Source organism: Oncorhynchus tshawytscha, linkage group LG26 (assembly GCF_018296145.1).
Source record: "Oncorhynchus tshawytscha isolate Ot180627B linkage group LG26, Otsh_v2.0, whole genome shotgun sequence".
NCBI classification, from domain to species: domain Eukaryota; kingdom Metazoa; phylum Chordata; class Actinopteri; order Salmoniformes; family Salmonidae; genus Oncorhynchus; species Oncorhynchus tshawytscha.
Window position 1 is genome coordinate 49,551,010 of NC_056454.1, and position 24,138 is coordinate 49,575,147.

The 24,138-nt window shown below is 48.6% G+C and overlaps 1 protein-coding gene across 1 annotated transcript in view; it reads left to right on the top strand.

Annotated features, from left to right (window-relative positions):
• The window catches only part of LOC112224979 (cilia- and flagella-associated protein 65), a 77,792-nt gene that overhangs the window by 28,975 nt on the left and 24,679 nt on the right, over positions 1–24,138 (top strand). Inside the window, 12 exon segments of the mRNA XM_042306382.1 lie at positions 4,198–4,344; positions 4,432–4,600; positions 10,863–10,887; positions 10,890–10,990; positions 12,294–12,501; positions 13,166–13,294; positions 13,586–13,762; positions 14,632–14,698; positions 15,073–15,183; positions 18,531–18,722; positions 19,718–19,876; positions 22,805–22,936. Coding sequence (XP_042162316.1) covers positions 4,198–4,344; positions 4,432–4,600; positions 10,863–10,887; positions 10,890–10,990; positions 12,294–12,501; positions 13,166–13,294; positions 13,586–13,762; positions 14,632–14,698; positions 15,073–15,183; positions 18,531–18,722; positions 19,718–19,876; positions 22,805–22,936 — 1,617 coding nt within the window.

Below are 24,138 nucleotides of genomic sequence, written 5' to 3' on the forward strand. Positions count from 1 at the left end.
TTAGCAGAGTGGTTAAGGTTAGGTTTAGACAGTAGGGTTAGCAGAGTGGTTAAGGTTTAGACAGTAGGGTTAGCAGAGTGGTTAAGGTTAGGTGTAGACAGTAGGGTTAGCAGAGTGGTTAGGTTTAGACAGTAGGGTTAGCAGAGTGGTTAGGTTTAGACAGTAGGGTTAGCAGAGTGGTTAAGGTTAGGTTTAGACAGTAGGGTTAGCAGAGTGGTTAGGTTTAGACAGTAGGGTTAGCAGAGTGGTTAAGGTTAGGTTTAGACAGTAGGGTTAGCAGAGTGGTTAGGTTTAGTCAGTAGGGTTAGCAGAGTGGTTAGGTTTAGGCAGTAGGGTTAGCAGAGTGGTTAAGGTTAGGTTTAGACAGTAGGGTTAGCAGAGTGGTTAAGGTTTAGACAGTAGGGTTAGCTGAGTGGTTAGGTTAGGTTTAGGCAGTAGGGTTAGCAGAGTGGTCACGTTTAGTCAGTAGGGTTAGCAGAGTGGTTAAGGTTTAGACAGTAGGGTTAGCAGAGTGGTTAAGGTTAGGTTTAGGCAGTAGGGTTAGCAGAGTGGTTAGGTTTAGGCAGTAGGGTTAGCAGAGTGGTTAGGTTTAGGCAGTAGGGTTAGCAGAGTGGTCAGGTTTAGGCAGTAGGGTTAGCAGAGTGGTTAGGTTTAGGCAGTAGGGTTAGCAGAGTGGTTAGGTTTAGGCAGTAGGGTTAGCAGAGTGGTTAAGGTTAGGTTTAGTCAGTAGGGTTAGCAGAGTGGTTAAGGTTAGGTTTAGTCAGTAGGGTTAGCAGAGTGGTTAGGTTTAGGCAGTAGGGTTAGCAGAGTGGTTAGGTTTAGACAGTAGAGTGGTTAAGGTTTAGACAGTAGGGTTAGGAGAATGTTGAGGTTTAGACAGTAGGGTTAGCAGAGTGGTTAAGGTTTAGACAGTAGGGTTAGCAGAGTGGTTAGGTTTAGACAGTAGGGTTAGCAGAGTGGTTAAGGTTAGGTTTAGACAGTAGGGTTTGCAGAGTGGTTAAGGTTTTTAGACAGTAGGGTTAGCAGAGTGGTTAAGGTTAGGTTTAGACAGTAGGGTTAGCAGAGTGGTTAAGGTTTAGGCAGTAGGGTTAGCAGAGTGGTTAGGTTTAGGCAGTAGGGTTAGCAGAGTGGTTAAGGTTAGGTTTAGACAGTAGGGTTAGCAGTGGTTAGGGTAGGGTTAGCAGAGTGGTTAAGGTTTTTAGACAGTAGGGTTAGCAGAGTGGTTAGGTTTAGACAGTAGGGTTAGCAGAGTGGTTAGGTTTAGACAGTAGGGTTAGCAGAGTGGTTAAGGTTTAGGCAGTAGGGTTAGCAGAGTGGTTAGGTTTAGGTAGGGTTAGTAGGGGTTAAGGTTAGCAGAGTGGTTAGCAGGTTAGGTTTAGACAGTAGGGTTAGCAGAGTGGTTAGGTTTAGACAGTAGGGTTAGCAGAGTGGTTAAGGTTAGGTTTAGACAGTAGGGTTAGCAGAGTGGTTAGGGGTTTAGGTAGGGTTAGCAGAGTGGTTAGGTTTAGACAGTAGGGTTAGCAGAGTGGTTAAGGTTAGGTTTAGACAGTAGGGTTAGCAGAGTGGTTAAGGTTTTTAGACAGTAGGGTTAGCAGAGTGGTTAAGGTTAGGTTTAGACAGTAGGGTTAGCAGAGTGGTTAGGTTTAGTCAGTAGGGTTAGCAGAGTGGTTAGGTTTAGGCAGTAGGGTTAGCAGAGTGGTTAAGGTTAGGTTTAGACAGTAGGGTTAGCAGAGTGGTTAAGGTTTAGACAGTAGGGTTAGCTGAGTGGTTAGGTTAGGTTTAGGCAGTAGGGTTAGCAGAGTGGTCACGTTTAGTCAGTAGGGTTAGCAGAGTGGTTAAGGTTTAGACAGTAGGGTTAGCAGAGTGGTTAAGGTTAGGTTTAGGCAGTAGGGTTAGCAGAGTGGTTAGGTTTAGGCAGTAGGGTTAGCAGAGTGGTTAGGTTTAGGCAGTAGGGTTAGCAGAGTGGTTAGGTTTAGGCAGTAGGGTTAGCAGAGTGGTTAGGTTTAGGCAGTAGGGTTAGCAGAGTGGTTAAGGTTAGGTTTAGTCAGTAGGGTTAGCAGAGTGGTTAAGGTTAGGTTTAGTCAGTAGGGTTAGCAGAGTGGTTAGGTTTAGGCAGTAGGGTTAGCAGAGTGGTTAGGTTTAGACAGTAGGGTTAGCAGAATGTTGGTTATGTTTAGACAGTAGGGTTAGCAGAGTGGTTAAGGTTTTAGCAGAGACAGTAGGGTTAGCAGAGTGGTTAGGTTTAGACAGTAGGGTTAGCAGAGTGGTTAAGGTTAGGTTTAGACAGTAGGGTTTGCAGAGTGGTTAGGTTTAGACAGTAGGGTTAGCAGAGTGGTTAAGGTTAGGTTTAGACAGTAGGGTTAGCAGAGTGGTTAGGTTTAGGCAGTAGGGTTAGCAGAGTGGTTAGGTTTAGGCAGTAGGGTTAGCAGAGTGGTTAAGGTTAGGTTTAGACAGTAGGGTTAGCAGAGTGGTTAAGGTTTAGACAGTAGGGTTAGCAGAGTGGTTAGGTTTAGACAGTAGGGTTAGCAGAGTGGTTAAGGTTAGGTTTAGACAGTAGGGTTAGCAGAGTGGTTAAGGTTTAGACAGTAGGGTTAGCAGAGTGGTTAAGGTTAGGTTTAGACAGTAGGGTTAGCAGAGTGGTTAGGTTTAGTCAGTAGGGTTAGCAGAGTGGTTAGGTTTAGGCAGTAGGGTTAGCAGAGTGGTTAAGGTTAGGTTTAGACAGTAGGGTTAGCAGAGTGGTTAAGGTTTAGACAGTAGGGTTAGCTGGTGGTTAGGGTTAGGTTTAGGCAGTAGGGTTAGCAGAGTGGTCAGTTTAGTCAGTAGGGTTAGCAGAGTGGTTAAGGTTTAGACAGTAGGGTTAGCAGAGTGGTTAAGGTTAGGTTTAGGCAGTAGGGTTAGCAGAGTGGTTAGGTTTAGGCAGTAGGGTTAACAGTGGTTAAGGTTAGGTTTAGTCATTAGGGTTAGCAGAGTGGTTAGGTTTAGGCAGTAGGTTTAGCAGAGTGGTTAGGTTTAGGCAGTAGGGTTAGCAGAGTGGTTAGGTTTAGGCAGTAGGGTTAGCAGAGTGGTTAAGGTTAGGTTTAGACTGTAGGGTTAGCAGAGTGGTTAAGGTTAGGTTTAGACAGTAGGGTTAGCAGAGTTGTTAGGTTTAGACAGTAGGGTTAGCAGAGTGGTTAAGGTTAGGTTTAGGCAGTAGGGTTAGCAGAGTGGTTAAGGTTAGTTTTAGGCAGTAGGGTTAGCAGAGAGGATAGGTTTAGGCAGTAGGGTTAACAGAGTGGTTAAGGTTAGGTTTAGGCAGTAGGGTTAACAGAGTGGTTAAGGTTAGGTTTAGTCAGTAGGGTTAGCAGAGTGGTTAGGTTTAGGCAGTAGGGTTAGCAGAGTGGTTAGGTTTAGACAGTAGGGTTAACAGTGGTTAAGGTTAGGTTTAGTCAGTAGGGTTAGCAGAGTGGTTAGGTTTAGGCAGTAGGGTTAGCAGAGTGGATAGGTTTAGGCAGTAGGGTTAGCAGAGTGGTTAAGGTTAGGTTTAGACAGTAGGGTTAGCAGAGTGGTTAAGGTTAGGTTTAGACAGTAGGGTTAGCAGAGTGGTTAAGGTTAGGTTTAGGCAGTAGGGTTAGCAGAGTGGTTAGGTTTAGTCAGTAGGGTTAGCAGAGTGGTTAAGGTTAGGTTTAGGCAGTAGGGTTAGCAGAGTGGTTAAGGTTAGGTTTAGTCAGTAGGGTTAGCAGAGTGGTTAAGGTTAGGATTAGGCAGTAGGGTTAGCAGAGTGGTTAGGTTTAGGCAGTAGGGTTAGAAAAGTGGTTAGGTTTAGACAGTAGGGTTAACAGAGTGGTTAGGTTAGGTTTAGACAGTAGGGTTAGCAGAGTGGTTAGGTTTAGACAGTAGGGTTAACAGAGTGGTTAGGTTAGGTTTAGGCAGTAGGGTTAGCAGAGTGGTTAGGTTTAGACAGTATGGTTGAGTGTTGGTTAAGTTGAGGTTGAGTGGAGGTTGAGTAGAGGTTGAGTGGAGGTTGAGTGTTGGTTAAGTAGAGGTTGAGTGGAGGTTGAGTGTTGGTTAAGTAGGGGTTGAGTGGAGGTTGAGTGTTGGTTAAGTAGAGGTTGAGTGGAGGTTGAGTGTTGGTTAAGTAGAGGTTGAGTGTTGGTTAAGTAGAGGTTGAGTGGACGTTGAGTGTTGGTTAAGTAGAGGTTGTGATTTTCCTCCTCCCAGGTGCAGACGTGGTCCTTCACCCCTTTTGAGGAAATGGTTTATAATTTGAAGCCCAACCTGACCTTCTGGCCAATCCAGACGCCCGGATGCAGGAAGTCCCGCCTCCCCCTGAAAGTAGTGGGCATGGCCTCCAAAGGATCCATCCAGGTGTTAGTCTCCTCAGACACCCCCCCAGGTGAATTGTGTTAGTGTCTGTGGTGGAAACTCTGTGTAATTGGTTCTTTCTCTCTCCAGGCAGAGCATGGGGTGCTGAATCTGGGGGAGGTGTTGGTGGGAGACTGTAGGTCCTTCGAGGTGCCTCTCATCAACAACGGTTCCTGTTCTGTCAGCTTCTGTTTGGCTGTACAACAGAGCCTGCTAGACCCGGGGTTGCCTGAGAACTCACAGAAGAAAGACCCTGTTGGTACGTATGAGATACCCCTGAGAACTCACAGGAGAAAGACCCTGTTGGTACGTATGAGATACCCCTGAGATCTCACAGGAGAAAGACCCTGTTGGTATGTATGAGATACCCTGAGATCTCACAGGAGAAAGACCCTGTTGGTATGTATGAGATACCCCTGAGAACTCACAGGAGAAAGACCCTGTTGGTACGTATGAGATACCCCTGAGAACTCACAGGAGAAAGACCCTGTTGGTATGTATGAGATACCCCTGAGATCTCACAGAGTTGGTACAACATCCTGAAATCTTCTCTCTCTCTCCATGTATTGAACCTCTACTGCCACATCTCTGTTACTTTACACAAATGCCTTCCCAACCATGCTCCTCCCCCTCCGCAAAGACAACCAATCCGAGACAGAATCAATAGACTATTTGAGCTATCCTACCCAGACCAAGCTACATACTCCTCCCAGCCAACATGACCCCATTGGCCCCATGTAGGTATTCAGGGGGCAAGGTGGGCACAGGCTAGCCCACACCAAGTCAACACCAAGCCCAACAACCAGCCCACGCCAAGTCAACACCAAGCCCAACAACCAGCCCACACCAAGTCAACACCAAGCCCAACAACCAGCCCACGCCAAGTTAACACCAAGCCCAACAACCAGCCCACACCAAGTCAACACCAAGCCCAACAACCAGCCCACGCCAAGTCAACACCAAGCCCAACACAACTAGCCCACGCCAAGTCAACACCAAGCCCAACACAACTAGCCCACACCAAGTCAACACCAAGCCCAACAACCAGCCCACGCCAAGTCAACACCAAGCCCAACAACCAGCCCACACCAAGTCAACACCAAGCCCAACAACCAGCCCACGCCAAGTCAACACCAAGCCCAACACAACCATCCCACACCAAGCCAACAACCAGCCCACACCAAGCCAACACGGGCCAGCCCACACCAAGCCCAACACAACCAGCCCACACCAAGTCAATACCAAGCCCAACACAACCAGCACACACCAAGCCCAACACAACCAGCACACACCAAGCCCAACACGGCCAGCCCACAACAAGCCAACACCGGCCGGCCCACACCAACCCACACCGAGCCAACACGGGCCAGCCCACACCAAGCCCAACACAACCAGCACACACCAAGCCCAACACGGCCAGCCCACAACAAGCCAACACCGGCCGGCCCACACCAACCCACACCAGCCCACACGGGCCAGCCCACACCAAGCCCAACACAACCAGCCCACACCAAGCCCAACGCAACCAGTCCACACCAAGCCCAACACAACCAGCCCACACCAAGCCCAACACGGCCAGCCCAACACGGCCAGCCCACACCAAGCACAACACGGCCAGCCCACACCAAGCCCAACACGGCCAGCCCACACCAAGCACAACACGGCCAGCCCACACCAAGCCCAACACAACCAGCCCACACCAAGCCCAACACAACCAGCCCACACCAAGCACAACACGGCCAGCCCACACCAAGCACAACACGGCAAGCCCACACCAAGCCCAACACAACCAGCCCACACCAAGCACAACACGGCCAGCCCACACCAAGCACAGCACGGCCAGCCCACACCAAGCCCAACACAACCAGCCCACACCAAGCCCAGCACGGCCAGCCCACACCAAGCCCAACACAATCAGCCCACACCAAGCACAACACGGCCAGCCCACACCAAGCCCAGCACGGCCAGCCCACACCAAGCCCAACACAACCAGCCCACACCAAGCACAACACGGCCAGCCCACACCAAGCCCAGCACGGCCAGCCCAACACAACCAGCCCACACCAAGCACAACACGGCCAGCCCACACCAAGCCCAGCACGGCCAGCCCACACCAAGCCCAGCACGGCCAGCCCACACCAAGCCCAGCACGGCCAGCCCACACCAAGCCCAACACAACCAACCCACACCAAGCCCAGCACGGCCAGCCCACACCAAGCCCAACACGGCCAGCCCACACCAAGCCCAGCACGGCCAGCCCACACCAAGCCCAGCACGGCCAGCCCACACCAAGCCCAGCACGGCCAGCCCACACCAAGCCTAGCTAGAGGCGGGGGCTCATTAGAATGTTTGTACTGTTTTGTGCAACTGTTACTGAGTTACTGACTTACTGACTTACTGACTTACTGATTTACTGAGTTACTGACTTACTGAGTTACTGACTTACTGATTTACCGAGTTACTGCCTTACTGAGTTATTGAGTTACTGACTGACTTACTGATTTACTGAGTTACTGAGTTACTGACTTACTGAGTTACTGACTTACTGAGTTATTGAGTTACTGACTGACTTACTGATTTACTGAGTTACTGAGTTACTGACTTACTGAGTTACTGACTTACTGAGTTACTGACTTACTGAGTTACTGACTTACTGATTTACTGACTTACTGAGTTACTGAGAGCGTCGTTCCAGTCTTTTGTTGTGTGATGCCCAGTTTGGTGCTCTTGTACACTTCCAATGATGAGTAAGTGTTACGCCACATATGACTTAACAGTTTATCTTCAATCATTGAGTCATTTAGCAGATGCTCTTATCAGTAGCGACTTATCAGTAGTGACTTATCCGTAGCGACTTATCAGTAGTGACTTATCCGTAGCGACTTATCAGTAGTGACTTATCCGTAGGGACTTATCAGTAGTGACTTATCCGTAGCGACTTATCCGTAGTGACTTATCTGTAGTGACTTATCAGTAGTGACTTATCCGTAGTGACTTATCTGTAGTGACTTATCCGTAGTGACTTATCTGTAGTGCATTCAGCCAGACGATACAACCTCATATCACAGGTGCATTGCCCATGATGTTGGCAGCCTACATGGGACTGATATTATAGCCCGCATCGTGCCAACGTGGACATGCTGCTGAGACTACTACCGTTACTTCATACTGGTGGTGCCACCATGTGTGGTGGGGCGGTGGTGTACCTGCGTTCTCCACCGTATGTACCACTGCTGTAGGGGGATGGGGAGTACGGCAGTGTAGCCGAGCTCGCTAGTGCAGCTGAGAGGCGATGTGATTGGCTTGAAACTCCCGGTCACACCACACTGTGACTCTGTTCTGTTTTTGTTCAGCTTACTTACTTACTAAACCCTCTTCATAAAGCCACAAACATCGTCTGCCACTGCAGTCTGTCTTTGGCCAAAACTCCTCCAGGTTCACTGTCCCATAACAGACCCATCTCTTCCAGGTTCACTGTCCCATCACAGACCCATCTCTTCCATCTCCTCCAGGTTCACTGTCCCATAACAGACCCATCTCCTTCTCCTCCAGGTTCACTGTCCCATAACAGACCCATCTCCTCCTTCTCCTCCAGGTTCACTGTCCCATAACAGACCCATCTCTTCCATCTCCTCCAGGTTCACTGTCCCATAACAGACCCATCTCCTCCAGGTTCACTGTCCCATAACAGACCCATCTCCTCCTTCTCCTCCAGGTTCACTGTCCCATAACAGACCCATCTCCTCCAGGTTCACTGTCCCATAACAGACCCATCTCCTCCAGGTTCACTGTCCCATAACAGACCCATCTCCTCCTTCTCCTCCAGGTTCACTGTCCCATAACATACCCATCTCTTTCCAGGTTCACTGTCCCATAACAGACCCATCTCCTCCAGGTTCACTGTCCCATAACAGACCCATCTCCTCCAGGTTCACTGTCCCATAACAGACCCATCTCCTCCAGGTTCACTGTCCCATAACAGACCCATCTCCTCCAGGTTCACTGTCCCATAACAGACCCATCTCTTCCAGGTTCACTGTCCCATAACAGACCCATCTCCTCCTTCTCCTCCAGGTTCACTGTCCCATAACAGACCCATCTCCTCCTTCTCCTCCAGGTTCACTGTCCCATCTCTTCCAACAGACCCATCTCCTCCTTCTCCTCCAGGTTCACTGTCCCATAACAGACCCATCTCCTCCTTCTCCTCCAGGTTCACTGTCCCATAACAGACCCATCTCCTCCAGGTTCACTGTCCCATAACAGACCCATCTCTTCCAGGTTCAATGTTCCATAACAGACCCATCTCCTCCTTCTCCTCCAGGTTCACTGTCCCATAACAGACCCATCTCCTCCATCTCCTCCAGGTTCACTGTCCCATAACAGACCCATCTCCTCCTTCTCCTCCAGGTTCACTGTCCCATAACAGACCCATCTCCCATCTCCTCAGGTTCACTGTCCCATAACAGACCCATCTCTTCCAGGTTCACTGTCCATAACAGACCCATCTCCTCCTTCTCTTCCAGGTTCACTGTCCCATAACAGACCCATCTCCTCCATCTCCTCCAGGTTCACTGTCCCATAACAGACCCATGTCCTCCTTCTCTTCCAGGTTCACTGTCCCATAACAGACCCATCTCTTCCAGGTTCACTGTCCCATAACAGACCCATCTCTTCCAGGTTCACTGTCCCATAACAGACCCATCTCCTCCAGGTTCACTGTCCCATAACAGACCCATCTCTTCCAGGTTCACTGTCCCATAACAGACCCATCTCTTCCAGGTTCACTGTCCCATCACAGACCCATCTCCTCCAGGTTCACTGTCCCATAACAGACCCATCTCCTCCAGGTTCACTGTCCCATAACAGACCCATCTCTTCCAGGTTCACTGTCCCATAACAGACCCATCTCCTCCAGGTTCACTGTCCCATAACAGACCCATCTCTTCCAGGTTCACTGTCCCATAACAGACCCATCTCCTCCAGGTTCACTGTCCCATAACAGACCCATCTCCTCCTTCTCAGGTTCACTGTCCCATAACAGACCCATCTCCTCCTCCTCCAGGTTCACTGTCCCATAACAGACCCATCTCCTCCAGGTTCACTGTCCCATAACAGACCCATCTCTTCCAGGTTCACTGTCCATAACAGACCCATCTCCTCCTTCTCCTCCAGGTTCACTGTCCCATAACAGACCCATCTCCTCCATCTCCTCCAGGTTCACTGTCCCATAACAGACCCATGTCCTCCTTCTCCTCCAGGTTCACTGTCCCATAACAGACCCATCTCCTCCAGGTTCACTGTCCCATAACAGACCCATCTCCTCCAGGTTCAATGTCCCATAACAGACCCATCTCCTCCTTCTCTTCCAGGTTCACTGTCCCATAACAGACCCATCTCTTCCAGGTTCACTGTCCCATAACAGACCCATCTCTTCCAGGTTCACTGTCCCATAACAGACCCATGTCCTCCTTCTCCTAACAGACCCATCTTCACTGTCCCATAACAGACCCATCTCTTCCAGGTTCACTGTCCCATCACAGACCCATCTCTTCCAGGTTCACTGTCCCATAACAGACCCATCTCCTCCAGGTTCACTGTCCCATAACAGACCCATCTCTTCCAGGTTCACTGTCCCATAACAGACCCATCTCTTCCAGGTTCACTGTCCCATCACAGACCCATCTCCTCCTTCTCAGGTTCACTGTCCCATAACAGACCCATCTCCTCCAGGTTCACTGTCCCATAACAGACCCATCTCTTCCAGGTTCACTGTCCCATAACAGACCCATCTCCTCCAGGTTCACTGTCCCATAACAGACCCATCTCCTCCTTCTCTTCCAGGTTCACTGTCCCATAACAGACCCATCTCTTCCAGGTTCACTGTCCCATAACAGACCCATCTCTTCCAGGTTCACTGTCCCATAACAGACCCATCTCCTCCAGGTTCACTGTCCCATAACAGACCCATCTCCTCCAGGTTCACTGTCCCATAACAGACCCATCTCCTCCTTCTCTTCCAGGTTCACTGTCCCATAACAGACCCATCTCTTCCAGGTTCACTGTCCCATAACAGACCCATCTCTTCCAGGTTCACTGTCCCATAACAGACCCATCTCCTCCAGGTTCACTGTCCCATAACAGACCCATCTCCTCCAGGTTCATTGTCCCATAACAGACCCATCTCTTCCAGGTTCACTGTCCCATAACATACCCATCTCCTCCAGGTTCACTGTCCCATAACAGACCCATCTCCTCCAGGTTCATTGTCCCATAACAGACCCATCTCTTCCAGGTTCACTGTCCCATAACAGACCCATCTCTTCCAGGTTCACTGTCCCATAACAGACCCATCTCTTCCAGGTTCACTGTCCCATAACAGACCCATCTCTTCCAGGTTAACTGTCCCATAACAGACCCATCTCCTCCATCTCCTCCAGGTTCACTGTCCCATAACAGACCCATCTCCTCCAGCTCCTCCAGGTTCAGTGGTTAATAGCTTTATCCTGTTCTGTGTATTAAAGCCCTGGAGCTGGACTCTGAGAGAGCACCATCCCAGCTCGCTCCAGGCTGCTGATCCGCTCCACCGTGAGGCCTGCCAGGAGGACCAGATACTGCTGGGACCTCACATACCAGACCCTCAGCTCTGCAGGTAAGTCCCCTGATAGACACCAGACACTCAGCTCTGCAGGTAGGTCCCCTGATAGACAGCAGACACTCAGCTCTGCAGGTAAGTCCTCTGATAGACACCAGACACTCAGCTCTGCAGGTAGGTCCCCTGATAGACACCAGACACTCAGCTCTGCAGGTAAGTCCCCTGATAGACAGCAGACACTCAGCTCTGCAGGTAGGTCCCCTGTTAGACAGCAGACACTCAGCTCTGCAGGTAGATTCCCCTGTTAGACAGTAGACACTCAGCTCTGCAGGTAGGTCCCCTGATAGACAGCAGACACTCAGCTCTGCAGGTAGGTCCCCTGTTAGACAGCAGACACTCAGCTCTGCAGGTAGGTCCCCTGTTAGACAGCAGACACTCAGCTCTGCAGGTAGGTCCCCTGTTAGACAGCAGACACTCAGCTCTGCAGGTAGGTCCCCTGTTAGACAGCAGACACTCAGCTCTGCAGGTAGATTCCCCTGTTAGACAGTAGACACTCAGCTCTGCAGGTAGGTCCCCTGTTAGACAGCAGACACTCAGCTCTGCAGGTAGATTCCCCTGTTAGACAGTAGACACTCAGCTCTGCAGGTAGATTCCCCTGTTAGACAGCAGACACTCAGCTCTGCAGGTAGGTCCCCTGTTAGACAGCAGACACTCAGCTCTGCAGGTAGGTCCCCTGTTAGACAGCAGACACTCAGCTCTGCAGGTAGGTCCCCTGTTAGACAGCAGACACTCAGCTCTGCAGGTAGGTCCCCTGTTAGACAGCAGACACTCAGCTCTGCAGGTAGATTCCCCTGTTAGACAGTAGACACTCAGCTCTGCAGGTAGGTCCCCTGTTAGACAGTAGACACTCAGCTCTGCAGGTAGGTCCCCTGTTAGACAGCAGACACTCAGCTCTGCAGGTAGGTCCCCTGTTAGACAGCAGACACTCAGCTCTGCAGGTAGGTCCCCTGTTAGACAGTAGACACTCAGCTCTGCAGGTAGGTCCCCAGCATCAGGATTTGAATGACTAACTGTGATGTAATGGTTGTTTTTAAGAATTTTCCTAACCTTTCCCTCTCCCCTTGTCTTTTTGTCTCTCTCCTCCCTCTGCCTCCCGGTGGTTGGCTGTGCTGTTTGACTGTGGTCCTTGGACTGTCTGTCTCTTTCTCCTCTCTCTGCCTCCCGGTGGTTGGCTGTGCTGTTTGACTGTGGTCCTTGGACTGTCTGTCTCTCTCCCCTCTCTCTGCCTCCCGGTGGTTGGCTGTGCTGTTTGACTGTGGTCCTTGGACTGTCTGTCTCTCTCCCCTCTCTCTGCCTCCAGGCTCTGTGCTGGATGCTCCCCAGGCTCTGTGCCAGGTGCAGGGTGAAGGGGTGTTCCCCACCCTGGAGGTGACAGATGTGCGTTGCAGCGTGGAGGGGCTCAGCAAGCTGCAGATCTGGAGCCTCTTTTCTCTGGGACACCTCAACGCCCACCTGCAGAGAGACCCCGCCCCTCCGGAGCTCACCTACCGGGTGCCCACCAGACACAGGTGGGTTAGTAGGGACTATGAACTTTGTCAGATAAACACAAGTCTCTCGGTGACTGTGGAGTGAAGCAAGGCAAAAATGAGGTAAATTCCATTTTAGGATTGGATTCAATTCCTTTTCAAGTCAGTCATTCGATTCCTTTTCAAGTCAGTCATTCGATTCCTTTTCAAGTCAGTCATTCGATTCCTTTTCAAGTCAGTCATTCGATTCCTTTTCAAGTCAGTCATTCGATTCCTTTTCAAGTCAGTCATTCGATTCCTTTTCAAGTCAGTCATTCGATTCCTTTTCAAGTCAGTCATTCGATTCCTTTTCAAGTCAGTCATTCGATTCCTTTTCAAGTCAGTCATTCGATTCCTTTTCAAGTCAGTCATTCCATTCCTTTTCAAGTCAGTCATTCCATTCCTTTTCAAGTCAGTTATTCAATTCCTTTTCAAGTCAGTCATTCGATTCCTTTTCAAGTCAGTTATTCAATTCCTTTTCAATTCAGTCAATTCAGAGAACAAACTGAAAATCCCCCCAAAAACACTCAATTGAAATGTGAATTGACACCAAACCCTATCCACCCATCTATGAACTGTTGTGACATTTGTAATATCAGTGAATGGAATTGGCCTGGAGTTATATACAGTGTGTAGTTGAGGTGTGTCTGTCCCCCACCTCCTGCAGTCTGCGTCGCTGTCCCTCCATCTTCACGTCGGCCATGTTGGATTTCAACTTCAGCGCTGCTCCGCTGGGCTCAGACCCCTCCAATGTGCTGCTGATGTTTGAGAACACTGGGAGCATCCCTGTCGAGTGGTCAGTATCTGTAATGCTATGCTAATATGCTATGTTATGCTATGCTTTGCTATGCTATGTTATGCTATGCTATATTGTGCTATGCTTTTATATGCTATGTTATGCAATGTTATGATGTGCTATGCTTTTCTATGCTATGTTTTTCTATGCGTTTCTATGCGTTTCTATCCTATATTATGCTATGTTATGTTGTTCTATGCTTTTCTATCCTATGTTATGCTTTGCTTTTCTATGTTAGGCTATGCTCTAAACTAAGCTATGCTATTCTATGCTAACCTCCACTCCCTCCAGGTCGTTCCTGTTCCCAGAAGACCAACAGATAGAGCTTGAGTACTGGGCTGAGACTGGGGAGTTCAGCACTACAGAGCTCCACCACATGAAGGTGCAGGATAACAGGCTGTTTAATATAGCACCCCGCTCTGGTAAACTACACCCAGGACAGCAGAAGGCAGTGACATTTAGCTACAGGTATGCTCTAATCCAGGGGTGGGCAACATTTAGCTACAGGTATGCTCTAAGTCAGGGGTGGGCAACATTTAGCTACAGGTATGCTCTAATTCAGGGGTGGGCAACATTTAGCTACAGGTATGCTCTAATCCAGGGGTGGGCAACATTTAGCTACAGGTATGCTCTAATTCAGGGGTGGGCAACATTTAGCTACAGGTATGCTCTAATTCAGGGGTGGCCAACATTTATCTACAGGTATGCTCTAATTTAGGGGTGGGCAACATTTAGCTACAGGTATGCTCTAATCCAGGGGTGGGCAACATTTAGCTACAGGTATGCTCTAATTCAGGGGTGGGCAACATTTAGCTACAGGTATGCTCTAATTCAGGGGTGGGCAACATTTAGCTACAGGTATGCTCTAATTCAGGGGTGGGCAACATTTAGCTACAGGTATGCTCTAATTCAGGGGTGGGCAACATTTATCTACAGGTATGCTCTAATTTAGGGGTGGGCAACATTTAGCTACAGGTATGCCCTAATCCAGGGGTGGGCAACATTTTTGCCACATCAAGATTTAGAAATTCAATGTCCAAACTGATTTTTTTTGCGGGGGGGGCCGATTTTAGTCGTTAAAATCAATCAGTAGGCGAGAAGAAGGGCAGTTATTTTCAAATACTGTATGTCCATTATTATCTCTACATATCCCCTCCACTCCCTGCTCTAGTCTCATGTTGCACTACTTCCAAATTACTCGTCTATTGAAGTTAGATACACAGACACAACAAAAAATAATAGCCCTTAATAATAAATCATTCAAGAAAATAATGACGTGATGAGATTTAATATTCTTTTCATACTGTCCATCTTGTTGTTGTCGTTCTTCTTCACAGACATGACTTTGTTGGTACTGACCGTCTCCCAGTCCTGTTCAAGCTGTCTCACGGCAGAGAGATTCTGGTGAGACAGCACAGTCATATTTTATGCGCCGGTTTCCCTAGGAACCTCTAGTTTCCCTAGGAACCTCTCTGTTGAACCTGCTTGTTAATTCAGGATCAGATGTTGTCTTTGGGAACCAGTCTTTTTAGATGTCTGGGTTTGTTAATTCAGGACTAGATGTCGGTTGGGAACCAGTCTTTTTAGATGTCTGGGTTTGTTAATTCAGGACCAGATGTCGGTTGGGAACCAGTCTTTTTAGATGTCTGGGTTTGTTAATTCAGGACCAGATGTAGTCTTGGGAACCAGTCTTTTTAGATGTCTGAGCTGAGGATAGAATAAAACTGTATCTCGTGCTGATAATACCGACGGTCTCCGTTTTGTTTGTCTGTGTGCAGTTGAATTTCATAGGAGTGACGGTGGAGAGAGACAGACACTACCTCCACTTCACCTGCACCAAGCACATCTTTGCCCCAGTGCCAATCGGGGGGTTCAGTCCCCCTAAACAGGTTAGACTCAAATCAAATCAAATCAAATTTTATTTGTCACATACACATGGTTAGCAGATGTTAATGCGAGTGTAGCGAAATGCTTGTGCTTCTAGTTCCGACAATGCAGTAATAACGAACAAGTAATCTAACTAACAATTCCAAAAAAACTACTGTCTTATACAGTGTAAGGGGATAAAGAATATGTACATAAGGATATATGAATGAGTGATGGTACAGAGCAGCATAGGCAAGATACAGTAGGTGATATCGAGTACAGTATATACATATGAGATGAGTATGTAAACCAAGTGGCATAGTTAAAGTGGCTAGTGATACATGTATTACATAAGGATGCAGTCGATGATATAGAGTACAGTATCTGCGTATGCATATGAGATGAATAATGTAGGGTAAGTAACATTATATAAGGTAGCATTGTTTAAAGTGGCTAGTGATATATTTACATCATTTCCCATCAATTCCCATGATTAAAGTGGCTGGAGTAGAGTCAGTGTCATTGACAGTGTGTTGGCAGTAGCCACTCAATGTTAGTGGGCTGTTTAACAGTCTGATGGCCTTGAGATAGAAGCTGTTTTTCAGTCTCTCGGTCCCAGCTTTGATGCACCTGTACTGACCTCGCCTTCTGGATGACAGCGGGGTGAACAGGCAGTGGCTCGGGTGGTTGATGTCCTTGATGATCTTTATGGCCTTCCTGTAGCATCGGGTGGTGTAGGTGTCCTGGAGGGCAGGTAGTTTGCCCCCGGTGATGCGTTGTGCAGACCTCACTACCCTCTGGAGAGCCTTACGGTTGAGGGCGGTGCAGTTGCCATACCAGGCGGTGATACAGCCCGCCAGGATGCTCTCGATTGTGCATCTGTAGAAGTTTGTGAGTGCTTTTGGTGACAAGCCGAATTTCTTCAGCCTCCTGAGGTTGAAGAGCGCTGCTGCGCCTTCCTCACGATGCTGTCTGTGTGAGTGGACCAATTCAGTTTGTCTGTGATGTGTATGCCGAGGAACTTAAAACTTGCTACCCTCTCCACTACTGTTCCATCGATGTGGATGGGGGTGTTCCCTCTGCTGTTTCCTGAAGTCCACAATCATCTCCTTAGTTTTGTTGACGTTGAGTGTGAGGTTATTTTCCTGACACCACACTCCGAGGGCCCTCACCTCCTCCCTGTAGGCCGTCTCGTCGTTGTTGGTAATCAAGCCTACCACTGTTATGTCGTCCGCAAACTTGATGATTGAGTTGGAGGCGTGCATGGCCACGCAGTCGTGGGTGAACAGGGAGTACAGGAGAGGGCTCAGAACGCACCCTTGTGGGGCCCCAGTGTTGAGGATCAGCGGGGAGGAGATGTTGTTGCCTACCCTCACCACCTGGGGGCGGCCCGTCAGGAAGTCCAGAACCCAGTTGCACAGGGCAGGGTCGCGACCCAGGGTCTCGAGCTTGATGACGAGCTTGGAGGGTACTATGGTGTTGAATGCCGAGCTGTAGTCGATGAACAGCATTCTCACATAGGTATTCCTCTTGTCCAGATGGGTTAGGGCAGTGTGCAGTGTGGTTGAGATTGCATCGTCTGTGGACCTATTTGGGCGGTAAGCAAATTGGAGTGGGTCTAGGGTGTCAGGTAGGGTGGAGGTGATATGGTCCTTGACTAGTCTCTCAAAGCACTTCATGATGACGGATGTGAGTGCTACGGGGCGGTAGTCGTTTAGCTCAGTTACCTTAGCTTTCTTGGGAACAGGAACAATGGTGGCCCTCTTGAAGCATGTGGGAACAGCAGACTGGTATAGGGATTGATTGAATATGTCCGTAAACACACCGGCCAGCTGGTCTGCGCATGCTCTGAGGCGCGGCTGGGGATGCCGTCTGGGCCTGCAGCCTTGCGAGGGTTAACACGTTTAAATGTCTTACTCACTTCGGCTGCAGTGAAGGAGAGACCGCATGATTCCGTTGCAGGCCGTGTCAGTGGCACTGTATTGTCCTCAAAGCGGGCAAAAAGTTATTTAGTCTGCCTGGGAGCAAGACATCCTGGTCCGTGACTGGGCTGGGTTTCTTCCTGTAGTCCGTGATTGACTGTAGACCCTGCCACATACCTCTTGTGTCTGAGCCGTTGAATTGAGATTCTACTTTGTCTCTGTACTGGCGCTTAGCTTGTTTGATAGCCTTGCGGAGGGAATAGCTGCACTGTTTGTATTCAGTCATGTTACCAGACACCTTGCCCTGATTAAAAGCAGTGGTTCGTGCCTTCAGTTTCACACGAATGCTGCCATCAATCCACGGTTTCTGGTTAGGGAATGTTTTAATCGTTGCTATGGGAACGACATCTTCAACGCACGTTCTAATGAACTCGCACACCGTATCAGCGTATTCGTCAATGTTGTTGTCTGACGCAATACGAAACATCTCCCAGTCCACGTGATGGAAGCAGTCTTGGAGTGTGGAGTCAGCTTGGTCGGACCAGCGTTGGACAGACCTCAGCGTGGGAGCTTCTTGTTTTAGTTTCTGTCTGTAGGCAGGGATCAACAAAATGGAGTCGTGGTCAGCTTTTCCGAAAGGGGGGCGGGGCAGGGCCTTATATGCGTCGCGGAAGTTAGGGTTAACACGTTTAAATGTCTTACTCACTTCGGCTGCAGTGAAGGAGAGACCGCATGTTTTCGTTGCAGGCCGTGTCAGTGGCACTGTATTGTCCTCAAAGCGGGCAACAAAAAAAAAATGCCCTGCTCAGGCTTCACAATAAGTGATTGGTTTGCAGTGTAAAAGGTTGGGAAACTCACCTCATCCCGTCACCAATGTATAGAACCCACCTTGGTGGTTTCCCTCTGCCTCGCTATTCTTATTTTACTGCTGCTCTTTTTAATTATTTGTTACTTTTATTTTCTTAAAACTGAATTGTTGGCTAAGAGCTTGTAAGTAAGTATTTCACTGTAACGTTGTATTTGGCGCATGTGACAAATAGAATTTAAATTGGATTTGAAGACAGTTATAATTACACCACAAAGCGTATCATTCACTACGACCCTCAGTTTCAGCTAATTCTTCATCAAATCTAAATCAAATCAAATCAAAATGTATTGGTCACATACACATGTTTATAGCAGATGTAGCAGATGTTATTGCGAAATGCTTGTGTTTCTAGCGCCAACAGTGCAGTAATATCTAACAACATATACCCAATACACACAACTCTAAGTAAAGGAATGAAATTAAGAATATATAAATATATGCATGAGTAATGTCAGAGCAGCATAGACTAAGATACAGAAGAATACAATATATATATATATATGATGAGTAATTCAAGATATGTAAACATTCATCCCTTCATCATGGAGAGTCGTCACAGTGTCTGGTTGGTGTATTACAGGTGTATGAGCTGTACAACGGAGGGGCTGTCCCTCTGAAGTACTGTGTGGACACAGAGCCCCTTGAGCAGCTGACGGCTGATAACTTTGGTCACCCCGTGCTGCAGTGTCTCAACCCCCAGGGAGAGGTGAAGCCTGGCAGGACAGCCCTGCTGGAGTGGGTCCTCTCCCCCCTGGAGGCCAAGACTTACAGTGTGAGTAGCAACCCTCTGTTAGGTGACCTAGAGGTTAGAGAGACGGGCATGCCATCCTAGATTTGCAGTTTGAAGTCCGAAGGGGAAAAACTGGTATCCTTCTAGGTATTCTAGATGCCATCTCCTGTCGTTGTACCATCTTCCTCCTCCTCTCTCCTGCTGTTGTACCATCTTCCTCCTCCTCTCTCCTGTCGTTGTACCATCTTCCTCCTCCTCTCTCCTGTCATTGTACCATCTTCCTCTCTCCTGTCGTTGTACCATCTTCCTCCTCCTCTCTCCTGTCGTACCATCTTCCTCTCTCCTGCTGTTGTACCATCTTCCTCCTCCTCTCTCCTGTCGTTGTACCATCTTCCTCCTCCTCTCTCCTGTCGTTGTACCATCTTCCTCTCTCCTGTCGTTGTACCATCTTCCTCCTCCTCTCTCCTGTCGTTGCACCATCTTCATCTTCCTCTCTCCTGCTGTTGTACCATCTTCCTCCTCCTCTCTCCTGTCGTTGCACCATCTTCATCTTCCTCTCTCCTGCTGTTGTACCATCTTCCTCCTCCTCTCTCCTGTCGTTGTACCATCTTCCTCTCTCTTGTCGTTGTACCATCTTCCTCCTCCTCTCTCCTGTCGTTGTACCATCTTCCTCTCTCCTGTCGTTGTACCATCTTCCTCCTCCTCTCTCCTGTCATACCATCTTCCTCTCTCCTGCTGTTGTACCATCTTCCTCCTCCTCTCTCCTGTCGTTGCACCATCTTCATCTTCCTCTCTCCTGCTGTTGTACCATCTTCCTCCTCCTCTCTCCTGTCGTTGCACCATCTTCCTCCTCCTCTCTCCTGTCGTTGCACCATCTTCATCTTCCTCTCTCCTGCTGTTGTACCATCTTCCTCCTCCTCTCTCCTGTCGTTGTACCATCTTCCTCCTCCTCTCTCCTGTCGTTGTACCATCTTCCTCCTCCTCTCTCCTGCCGTTGTACCATCCTCCTCCTCACACAGCCCTGTGTTTATTTCCAGGTGGACATCTCTATCCATGTGCTGGAGGGAGACACCATGCTGTTGACGTTTGAAGGTTGTGGGTTTGATAACAGTGTGCTGGGAGAGTCGGCACCACTACAGCTTCATGATGGCTACATGTCTGTCCCCAGCACACAGAGGATGGCCCTGCCCAACCAGGTGAGTGGCCCATCCACCTCTTCCCATATAGTCTTACCTGGTCCTGTTTGGCTCAGTTGGTAGAGCATGTCTCTTGCAATGACAGGATAGCTGGCTCGATTTTCCCAGAACCACCTGCATGACTAAGTCTCTGCTTAATGGCATTATTCTATTATAAAATGGTCATCAAATTTGATCTGATCTTCATCTAGGTCACAACAACAGCCAAACACAGTCTGCTTAAAGTAATAACACACAAACAATTATATGTTTTCATGTCTTTATTGAACACACTGTGTAAACATTCACAGTGCAGGGTGGGAAAAGTATGTGAACCCCTGGATTTAATAACTGGTTGACCCTCCTTTGTCAGCAATAACCTCAACTAAACGTTTTCTGTAGTTGTGGATCAGACCTGCACAACGGTCAGGAGGAATTTTGGACCCTTCCTCTTTACAAAACTGTTTCAGTTCAGCAATACTCTAAAGATGTCTGGTGTGAACCGCTCTCTTGAGGTCATGCCACAGCATCTCAATCGGGTTGAGGTCAGGACTCTGACTGGGCCACTCCAGAAGGCGTATTGTCTTCTGTTGTTGATTTACTTCTGTGTTTTGGGTCGTTGTCCTGTTGCATCACCAAACTTCTGTTGAGCTTCAGTTGGCGGACAGATACATTATCCTGCAAAATGTCTCGATAAACTTGGGAATTCATTTTTCCGTCGACGACCCCAAGCTGTCCAGGCCCTGAGGCAGCCCCAAACCATGATGCCCCCTCCCTCCCTCCACCAAATCAAATCAAATGTATTTATATAGCCCTTCTTACATCAGCTGATGTCACAAAGTGCTGTACAGAAACTCAGCCTAAAACCCCAAAGAGCAAGCAATGCAGGTGTAGAAGCACGGTGGCTAGGAAAAACTCCCTAGAAAGGCCAAAACCTAGGAAGAAACCTAGAGAGGAACCAGGCTATGAGGGGTGGCCAGTCCTCTTCTGGCTGTGCCGGGTGGAGATTAGAAACCTAGAGAGGAACCAGGCTATGAGGGGTGGCCAGTCCTCTTCTGGCTGTGCCGGGTGGAGATTAGAAACCTAGAGAGGAACCAGGCTATGAGGGGTGGCCAGTCCTCTTCTGGCTGTGCCGGGTGGAGATTAGAAACATAGAGAGGAACCAGGCTATGAGAGGTGGCCAGTCCTCTTCTGGCTGTGCCGGGTGGAGATTAGAAACCTAGAGAGGAACCAGGCTATGAGGGGTGGCCAGTCCTCTTCTGGCTGTGCCTGGTGGAGATTAGAAACATAGAGAGGAACCAGGCTATGAGGGGTGGCCAGTCCTCTTCTGGCTGTGCCAGGTGGAGATTAGAAACCTACAGAGGAACCAGGCTATGAGAGGTGGCCAGTCCTCTTCTGGCTGTGCCGGGTGGAGATTAGAAACCTAGAGAGGAACCAGGCTATGAGGGGTGGCCAGTCCTCTTCTGGCTGTGCCGGGTGGAGATTAGAAACCTAGAGAGGAACCAGGCTATGAGGGGTGGCCAGTCCTCTTCTGGCTGTGCTGAGTGGAGATTAGAAACCTAGAGAGGAACCAGGCTATGAGGGGTGGCCAGTCCTCTTCTGGCTGTGCCGGGTGGAGATTAGAAACCTAGAGAGGAACCAGGCTATGAGGGGTGGCCAGTCCTCTTCTGGCTGTACCAGGTGGAGATTAGAAACCTAGAGAGGAACCAGGCTATGAGGGGTGGCCAGTCCTCTTCTGGCTGTGCCGGGTGGAGATTAGAAACCTAGAGAGGAACCAGGCTATGAGGGGTGGCCAGTCCTCTTCTGGCTGTGCCGGGTGGAGATTAGAAACCTAGAGAGGAACCAGGCTATGAGGGGTGGCCAGTACTCTTCTGGCTGTGCCGGGTGGAGATGCTTTACAGTTGGGGTGAGGTTTTGATGCTGCTGTGCCTTTTTTCTCCACACATAGTGTTGTGTGTTCCTTCCAAACAACTCAACTTTAGTTTCATCTGTCCACAGAATATTTTTCTAGTAGCGCTGTGGAACATCCAGGTGCTCTTTTGTAAACTTCAGACATGCAGCAATGTTTTTTTGGACAGCAGTGGCTTCTTCCATGGTGTCCTCCCATGAACACCATTCTTGTTTAGAGTTTTACGTATCGTAGACTCGTCAACAGAGATGTTAGCATGTTCTAGAGATTTCTGTAAGTCTTTAGCTAACACTCTAGGATTCTTCTTAACCTCATTGAGCATTCTGTACTGTGCTCTTGCAGTCATCTTTGCAGGACAGCCACTCCTAGGGAGAGTAGCAACAGTGCTGAACTTTCTCCATTTATAGACAATGTCTTACCGTGGACTGATGAACATCAAGGCTTTTAGAGATACTTTTGTAACTCTTTCCAGCTCTATGCAAGTCAACAATTCTTAATCTTAGGTCTTCTGAGATCTCTTTTGTTCGAGGCCTGGTTCACATCAGGCAATGCCTCTTGTGAATAGCAAACTCACATTTTGTGAGTGTTTTTTATATTGCAGGGCAGCTCTAACCAACATCTCCAATCTCGTCTCATTGATTGGACTCCAGGTTAGCTGACTCCTGACTCCAATTAGCTTTTGGAGAAGTCATTAGCCTAGGGGTTCACATACTTTTTCCAACCTACACTGGGAATGTTAAAATTATGTATTCAATATAGACAAGAAAAATACAATAATTTGTGTTATTAGTTTAAGCAGACTGTGTTGGTCTGTTGTTGTGACTTAGATGAAGATCAGATCAGATTTTATCACCAATTTATGCAGAAATCCAGGTCTTTCCAAAGGGGTTCACATACTTTTTCTTGCCACTGTAACTAATGCCACCATGGGATCCTTTTGTATCCCTCTACCTGTCGTGGGGCTCCTATTGGCCAATGTTTTAGTGATGAAGTATGACAGAGGCTACACTCATAACCCCGGCCCTCTGTCTCGTCTGCAGGTGCTGTTCCTGTCAGAGGAGAGATTGTGTCTTGGGGACATCCCAGTCTGCTCTCGCTCCACACGGGTCCTGTTCCTGACGAATGTCTCCCACAGTGACAGAGTCCTCTACAACTGGAACCTGACTGACCAGGTTAGCATGCAGTATATTAGCCTGGGACCTGACTGACTAGGTTAGCATGCAGTATATTAGCCTGGGACCTGACTGACTAGGTTAGCATGCAGTATATTAGCCTGGAACCTGACTGACTAGGTTAGCATGCAGTATATTAGCCTGGGACCTGACTGACCAGGTTAGCATGCAGTATATTAGCCTGGGACCTGACTGACCAGGTTAGCATGCAGTATATTAGCCTGGGACCTGACTGACTAGGTTAGCATGCAGTATATTAGCCTGGGACCTGGCTGACTAGGTTAGCATGCAGTATATTAGCCTGGAACCTGACTGACCAGGTTAGCATGCAGTATATTAGCCTGGGACCTGACTGACTAGGTTAGCATGCAGTATATTAGCCTGGAACCTGGCTGACCAGGTTAGCATGCAGTATATTAGCCTGGGACCTGACTGACTAGGTTAGCATGCAGTATATTAGCCTGGAACCTGGCTGACTAGGTTAGCATGCAGTATATTAGCCTGGGACCTGACTGACTAGGTTAGCATGCAGTATATTAGCCTGGAACCTGGCTGACCAGGTTAGCATGCAGTATATTAGCCTGGAACCTGACTGACCAGGTTAGCATGCAGTATATTAGCCTGGGACCTGACTGACCAGGTTAGCATGCAGTATATTAGCCTGGAACCTGACTGACTAGGTTAGCATGCAGTATATTAGCCTGGAACCTGACTGACCAGGTTAGCATGCAGTATATTAGCCTGGAACCTGACTGACTAGGTTAGCATGCAGTATATTAGCCTGGAACCTGACTGACTAGGTTAGCATGCAGTATATTAGCTCAGCACCTATGTTTTTAAGGATGTGTGAATGACCACTAACTTTTCTAGTCCTGTATATGCCTGATAAATGTACTTTTTAACCAGGTTGTCCCATTGAGGTCAAAATATCTCTCCTTCAAGGAGACCTTATGGGCGTTGTTGTTTAGCCTACTGGACATACTGTACATACTGCAGCATACTGTACATACTGCAGCGTCCTGGACATACTGCAGCATACTGTACATACTGCAGCCTACTGGACATACTGCAGCATACTGTACATACTGCAGCCTACTGGACATACTGCAGCCTACTGTACATACTGCAGCATACTGTACATACTGCAGCCTACTGTACATACTGCAGCCTACTGGACATACTGCAGCATACTGTACATACTG